Genomic DNA, 8,046 nt, shown 5'->3' with positions numbered 1-8,046 from the left:
ATATTTGCCATTTTTACCATTAAAAAAAGGCAAAAACCACAATTACTTTTGCACCAACCTAATTAACACTTCAACTCCTTCAAGTTATACAGTATATAAGTAATAAAAATGTTGAGGATATTTAAGTTCAGCTTTAAAGAGCAATTATGAGAAAATAGATTTGCCAAAGATGTCTTTATAGTGTGCACCTTTCTTAAAACTATTACTTGGCTTTTAAAAAATGTCATTTGTATATACTTCAAGAATGTAGTCATTATGTAAAGGAAGTACACTTGTATTAAACGTCAGCCCTTGGCCTAAGAGAGGTGATGAAGTTTCAGGGATGCAGTTTATTCTCTTGTTCCTCAGCAAGATCTAGGAAGGTTTCCAGTTAGGACCAAGATGGAAAACCAGTCATCAATAGCAACTTAAGATTTTAACTGGTCATATTTCCTGTTCATAAACTCATTCAAGGGTCTACTTTGTAACCTTTTTTTTCAAGTTAAATAGAAAATATTTAGGGTTTCATGTCTGAGTTGTTACAGTCAAGAGCCACAGAAAACTCTCCCTTGTGCCTGAAAAAAAGGTCATTTTCTGTTTTCCAGTGACAGTAAAAAATGCATTTATATGCTATAATGAATCAGTTATAATTGATTATAACTGATTCATTGTAATCAATTATGATTGACATGATTTAATGTATATACATTTTGTATTAGCATTTTTTATATTTGGAAAAATGATGAGACTCAGGCTATGGTTAAATCAAAATCTGGGAAAACTACCTCTTTGGTAGGTAGCATTCATTTTTGTGATGTAGATATTACCTCCCTATCAGATATCACCACATCTTCCTATATATGATACATACTTCTTCAGGATTTTCTAGGCAATTTTAGATTTATAAATTTGGAGCATAAAAAGGTAAAGACCGACCCAGATCTGTCGGTCAAATCAAAAGTTTTCCTCTCAAAATAATCTTATTCTCTGCATTGGAAACTATATACCAATTTATATGCCAGGCTCATTAACATTATTTGGGAAAATATATGAGGCCATGAATTGGATGAGGAATCAATAGATCTCAATTTTCCATGAGTTCTGCCATCAACTCACAAAGTAAATGACTTTAGTGAAGTCACTGATTGTCCCTAGGTATACACATTGAACAACTCTATAGTCTATTCAGTCTATCCAGTTTTGCTGCCTTTAAAAGTATTCTAAAACAGGTAAGATTGTCTCAACTCATTCCAATTTTTCCTTTTTGTCAAAATTCTTTCTGATACCTGGCATCAGGCTGTACCAAACACTAAATTTTAGAAGATGGCATTCCTTATAAACTCTATTTCTCTTAGGTAATTTTTTTTAATAGAATCCCCTGTTCAGCAATTTAACAAAGCTCTGCCTTAATCCAGATGTATGACTCACCTCTCGAGGCCTACACAGTATTAATTTTCCTTGAGAATGCCAAAGGTCATCTCATCCTTTGTTACGACGTTTTTTGAGAAAGGAAAAATTCTATCAATATCTTTAAAGGTGCTTTGGAAAGGGAAAGAACACAGCATGTTTTTAAATCTTGCGTTTCAATAAAATAAAATCCAAAGTCCCTTGCTTCATGCCGTTTCACTTGAATAATTTTTAAGCTTGTTTGTTTGTTTGCTTTATAGATGGAGTCTTGCTCTGTCGCCAGGCTGGAGTGCAGCGGCACAATCTCGGCTCACTCCAACTTCCGCCTCCCGGGTTCAAGCGATTCTCCTGCCTCAGCCTCCCAAGTAGCTGGGACATGCCACCACGCCCAGCTAATTTTTGTATTTTTAGTAAAGATGGGGTTTCACTATATTGGCCAGCATGGTCTCGATCTCTTGACCTCATGATCCTCCCGCCTCAGCCTCCCCAAAGTGCTGGGATTACAGGCATGAGCTACCGTGCCCGGCCTCTTTAAGCATTTTAAATGGCATTTAGCCAGAGTTTATAATAGTAATCCTAATGGTAACACATATACAGTCACCTAAGTTGTGTCACAGGTAATGTATATGTTAAAATATCTGCACTAATCCCTAGTTCATATGGATATGCAGAAAACAACACACACACATACACACACATCTTTATTTAAAACAAGGGAAAGCACCGTCACTCTTGGGGAAAAAGTCCTCAGCCCTTTCCTTAGCCCCACATGATACACAGGAGGCTCTGTCCTTGAACGGTCAACAGAGAATTCTCACATAGTAAGGAGTGTTGATTAGTAATTAAATAATGACATCCACAAGTCAAACTTGAGCTGTTTTAATTAGATAATTTTACACAAATTCCTAGTTAGCCAGATTTATTTGGTTATTCTAAGTGGCCAAATAAATCTGCAACACACCACAATTATTTCTCCCACACATGACGAATAGCTAATAATTTTAAAAACCTATTGCCATACAGAACCATACTTTCTTACTATGTTATGCCCTGGGGGTTAGCTTCCACATGCCACATTTCTATCATGCTTTTCAATGAATTATGCATTATGCAAGTCAGAAAAGTTTAAAGAAGCAAAAAAGTATGAAAAACAATAATTCATGTATTTTATTATAAAAGTGTGCTTTATTATAAGGAAAATTTAAATATAACCAACAATACTGAAAATAATGTAAGTGGCATTTATAGCCTTGGTCAAAGTTCTTTATTAAACAGGCATTTGCTGTTCCATGAATAGTTAACAATTAGTTTATGCAACAAAATAGATAACTTGAAAAAGTGAGTAAGAATACAGAATGATGAACCAGGAATCTGGAGTTCTTTTGTGTTTTTTCTTGTTTAACAGACACGGCTTTTAAAATAAAATCTGAAATATAAAACAAGTTATCTTCATGTAGAGAGCTCTCTTTTCCTACAAGAAGGTTTTGCAAAAATGTTAAACAGTGTTCTAAAAATGTGGCTGAAGTTATACTTTACATACTTTAACTTCTTATATATACATTATCCAATTAACATTCTAACCACATTTTCATATACAAGTGGGACCATAAACATTCTCTAATAAGACTACACTAGCACAGAGTAATTTTACCCATGTATATATATTCATTTGAAACCTGTTTCCCAAAATGAAATCGCTCATTTAAAAGCAAACAACTGGTTAGAATTAATGTCTCTAGATACTGGGTCATGGGGCCTAGAAATCATGTGAGAGTATATTGCTTTGGTTGAATATAATTAAATTCATCTTATCTGGCAGCATACTGAGCATATCAATGAACAATGAAAATCTAGTACATCTGAGTTAATCTTGCACTAATTTCAACTATGAGTGTACATTAAAGCAATGGCAAGGCCTAATGGTATATATGGTAAGGGCAGATATTCATTTTGTCTTTATATAGGGTTATGCTCATAAAAATTTGTTTCTATTACTCTAGAGGATGTTTCTAAGAATTAAAAACAAAAAATCCATATTGGCTGCTGATCAATGAGACTGTGGGGTTGGCAACCATCCTAAGGAAGAACAGAAACCCAAGGGAACAGATGTCTACAAAGGACTGTAATGTGTAGGCCTAGTGAAGAACAAAGAAATAAACTGTGAGCATGCTGATAAGGATCCCAAATTATTTTTAGGACAGGAGAGATTTTTTAGGTGTAAGATCTTAAAGAATATAAAACATGTCGGATCTTAAGTTTAAATCACTTTTTTAAAAAAAACTTTGTGACATTAAATGTCAAGATCAAATTTTTTTTTTTTTGAGACGGAGTCTCACTCTGTCGCCCAGGCTGGAGTACAGTGGCGCGATCTCAGCTCACTGCAAGCTCCGCCTCCCAGGTTCACGCCATTCTCCTGCCTCAGCCTCCCGAGTAGCTGGGACTACAAGCGCCCACCACCATGCCCGGCTAATTATTTTGTATTTTTAGTAGAGACGGGGTTTCACTGTGTTAGCCAGGATGGTCTCGATCTCCTGACCTCATGATCCGCCTGCCTCGCCCTCCCAAAGTGCTGGGATTACAGGCGTGAGCCACTGCACCCGGCCCAAATTTTTAAAGATATAGAATATGGAGAATTGCAAAATAAAAAGAGGAAGCAGATATATGCTTGATGAGGGAAAAATGCGTTAATGATCTCTCATCTAAAAGACTCTTTTCCTTATTATCATAATGACTAAATTGCCTGTCCATAAACCCACTGGAATATGTAGGTTACTGACATTATGCCAATGAAGTCAAAATGTACTTTATTGCAAAAATATAAAAGTTTTAAAATTGCATATGATATTTTATACCATTTCACCAATAGGCCAAGGCCAGCACATAACTTATCAAGCTAGAAAACTTTAAAACAAAAATGATTAAAATGTTACTGTGTATAACGAGTTATAAAAAAAAAAAAATGTGATGCCATGCTGTGTAGCATGTTTAATTGCCAAGTGCCCTCTTACATGGGGATAGTCACTAATATCTCAGTCTGAGTAAGTAAAACACATATAGCCTATGATAACATCCTTTAATTATCTTCTTAAACACAGATACTTTCTATATATTACAATCATTTTAATAAACCTTTCGGTCATAATTTTGTGGAGTACAAAGTCATTTTATCAGTATGTTGATTTTTTTCTGAACTACTCTTTAGGAAGTGATGTTAAAGCCTATTGACTATTAAATCACTACTGTTTATTGATACGTTGTAAATGTAAAAAAAGGAAAAAACCTGAAATCACAGAAAATGCTTGGCATCTACACAAACACATTCTCAGTGGACTAACCACTACTGTGTAATTTTGTCACTATAGGTCTTGCTCCATACTTTTGCTTCATGCAGTGGGTTCAACAATATCCATGTTTGTTCCAAACAGGGCAACTAATTGTTCTTCATAGGTAGCGATGTTCCTTTTCATAATTTCCATGCAAGGTCCCAGAAGCCTTTCAAATGCTTGCACATCCATTGCTAAGAAAAGAGAAGATTATTTTTTAATAACATTCTTTGCAAATCTACAGAATTTCTAAGTCATTACAATTATTTCTAAGTCATATACAATACATTCCATATATATCAATAATGCAATGATATTTTAGGTAAATACTATAAAATACAAGAAAAAGCATAATGATAAAAATGTTCCACTTGAAAAAGGAAGCAGCCAGGGCCACACTCTGCAGTCCCTTGGCAATATGATGAGCAATGCTAAGTTGGTGGGAGGTTCCTGGTCCAAGCTGAGAAAAGAATGAGGGACTATCATGGAAAGACCTTAGGTTCCTGGTCCAAGCTGAGAAAAGAATGAGGGACTATCATGGAAAGACCTTAGAATTTTAAAAAATAAATGTGCTGTCTCTACCTTAGCAATGTGTACTCCTCAAAGATGGTACAGGAGTGTTTTCTATCCTGTGTTCCCTTCTCAGGGTTTAAAATGCCATGTTGTGAAGGCCAGGTGTTAACTTTTGTAATTTTTGCTCCCCATACAAATTTGGATCCCTATGCAATCCAAAAATGGCAGCTGACATAATGCTTCTGTTTACTTCTATAAGTACATGCTAGATATCACTTTGCTTGCCTGTCTCCTGGATCTTAAAACTGGATTCATAATATATAGATAGAAAATATGACATACTCTATATATAAAAGTACAAATTAAAATATATCTTCTTCGCCTTTTAAATTAGCAAAGATAAAAAAAGGCAATGTTGACAAGAATAGGGTGAATGGGCATTATGGCACTGCTGGTAGCATGTAAATTAGTACAAATAAAAGTAATCTGGCAAATATGTGTCAAAAGTTAATTTTTTAAAAGCCCACTCCTGAAAACCATTTCTAAGGAAAACTCCTATAATACAGAAAAGCCTTCTATGCACAAAAAAATTGGTCCCCACCAAAACGTTGGAGCCAAAACCTTCAAAGTATTTACCAGTGAGGAATGATTAATTTATCATGTATATATTTACCTAAAAGAATTTTAAAATTTGGTGTAACAGAATAAGAACATTCCTAAGCATAGTGAACTTTAAAAGTTGTTTGGAAAACTGTTTAACAACTGGAAGCCCACACAAATAAAAAGGACAAGAAGAAATTATAATAGCAGAAATCACTGAGTGGCAGTGGTATGTTTTTTCCTACATTTTCTGTATCTCAGGTTTTCTTTGATGTGAATGTAATAATCTATTATTGAAAAAAATTAACAGAATTTCACTCACCTCACCTTTACTCTTTCTAATAGCTCTACTTAGGGAAATTACCTGTCAGTTTCTAATTGTCTTCTCTTCCGTCCAGATTTAACACTTGATTAATATTATACTTATTTAAAACCTTTTAAAGAATGACTTCTCTAAGAAGTTAATTCTAAGGATCCTTGCAAATCTTGAAAACATTAAAACTAAGTTTATTCTATTGAATTATGGATGAAAAGCACAGAGAGGGTAATTACTGTGGGATCAATTTTCTTAAAATATTCACCATATTGCCACCTCCTGAACTATATTTTCTTATCAAAGTAAGTGATTTCTCAGATATACAATCTCAGATATACAGAGATGTCTGCACCTGAAGACGGCATTTCTGCCAAGCTACTCTGGTAAAATAGTAATAACGACTGAACAGCAAAGAACATTTGACTGTGCTTTGACAAACGTGAACCTTTGTTTCCCGGTACTCTAATGAGTAAGGATTCTCCCAGCATCTCAGCATTCCCCGCAGATCTTAATAATGGACTTCATAAAAATAGTACCTTAGCCTTCTCTTTTGAGGAACATAGCACATGTTGCTTATTTGAGAGATTCCATATAAAACGTGATACTTGGAATTCTTATTTTAATGACAAATATGAGATGTTATTTCATATATACACAAACGAGCAAAATGTACCTGGATGTAAAAATTTCAAAGAAAAAATGGCTTCCACAAATTAATTTTGTAAGGCAACGAGTCCTAATCTTGTTACCTTTTGTGGGGACCACAAAACCTGTGAACCCAATAAAATGATTCATTCAACATGAATACATAAAATGCAGACATAAGTTCAACCAGGAGAAGCACGCCCACTGTTGCAATCCCTACCTAAACATTTGACAGTCCCGATGGCGTGCGCAGAAGCTGCTCGAGGTTTGTTAGTTACCAAGGCAAGCTCTCCAAAGTACTGTCCCCGCGAACATCGAGCGATTTCTACTGCACCATTCTCTTCCACTTCTGATTTACCCTGACAAGGCAATTAAAAAGATGAGCTTTTCCTCGGCTTATGAAAAATAAAATTAACCTCAGTCTAAACATCAAAAAGTGAATCTGTTGTGTTCCTTGCTAACAGTATGTAGGCTTTGAGGACTTACAGTGCTTACCTTTCTTTTCATAGTAATTTTCACTTCTCCAGATTCTACAATGAAAAAAGAATCAGCCGAATCTCCCTATCAGAATAACAAAAATAGACGGTGAAAATGCAAATTAACTGACAACAATCTTGTTACCTTTCATATCCCTAAAATTGATCCAACCCCAAAGTACAGATATTGACCTGAAAAGTGAAATCCCATGGGAACAGGCTATCTCAGTTTCTAAATCAAGAGGGTTTTTTTTTTTGAGACAGAGTCTCGCTCTGTCGCCCAGGCTGAAGCAAGCTCCATCTCTCGGGTTCACACCATTCTCCTGCCTCAGCCTCCCGAGTAGCTGAGACTACAGGCACCCGCCACCACACTCGGCTACTTTATTTGTATTTTTAGTAGAGACGGGGTTTCACTGTGTTAGCCAGGATAGTCTCAATCTCTTGACCTCGTGATCTGCCCGCCTCGGCCTCCCAAAGTGCTGAGATTACAGGCGTGAGCTACCGCGCCCGGCCCTAAATCAAGAGGTTTTGATGGACAATTATGTAGTAATGATTTCATTTGTAAAATTATTTGAAATAATACTCTTTTCCCCCCGAGATGGAGTCTTGCTCTGTCACCCAGGCTGGAGTGCAGTGGTGTAATCTCAGCTCACTGCAGCCTCCACCTCCTGGATTCGGGTGACTCTCCTGCCTCACCCTCCCAAGTAGCTGGGATGACAAGCGTGTGCTACCACACCCAGCTAATTTTTTTCCCCTTTTTTAAAAATTTTACTTTAAATTCCAGGAT

General features: G+C 35.9%; 1 protein-coding gene across 1 annotated transcript in view; it reads right to left on the bottom strand.

Annotated features, from left to right (window-relative positions):
- Positions 1 to 3,988: 3,988 nt before the first annotated feature.
- The window catches only part of PRKAR2B (protein kinase cAMP-dependent type II regulatory subunit beta), a 112,851-nt gene continuing 108,793 nt past the window's right edge, over positions 3,989 to 8,046 (bottom strand). Inside the window, exons 9-11 of the mRNA XM_025381220.1 lie at positions 7,279 to 7,344; positions 7,004 to 7,142; positions 3,989 to 4,903 (exon numbers count right to left, since the gene is read on the bottom strand). Coding sequence (XP_025237005.1) covers positions 4,770 to 4,903; positions 7,004 to 7,142; positions 7,279 to 7,344 — 339 coding nt within the window. The 3' untranslated portion in view covers positions 3,989 to 4,769. The remainder of the gene's footprint in view (positions 4,904 to 7,003; positions 7,143 to 7,278; positions 7,345 to 8,046) is intronic.

The sequence above is a fragment of the Theropithecus gelada genome, chromosome 3, assembly GCF_003255815.1.
Source record: "Theropithecus gelada isolate Dixy chromosome 3, Tgel_1.0, whole genome shotgun sequence".
Taxonomy (NCBI): Eukaryota; Metazoa; Chordata; class Mammalia; order Primates; family Cercopithecidae; genus Theropithecus; species Theropithecus gelada.
This window is presented reverse-complemented; position numbering and strand designations above follow the sequence as displayed.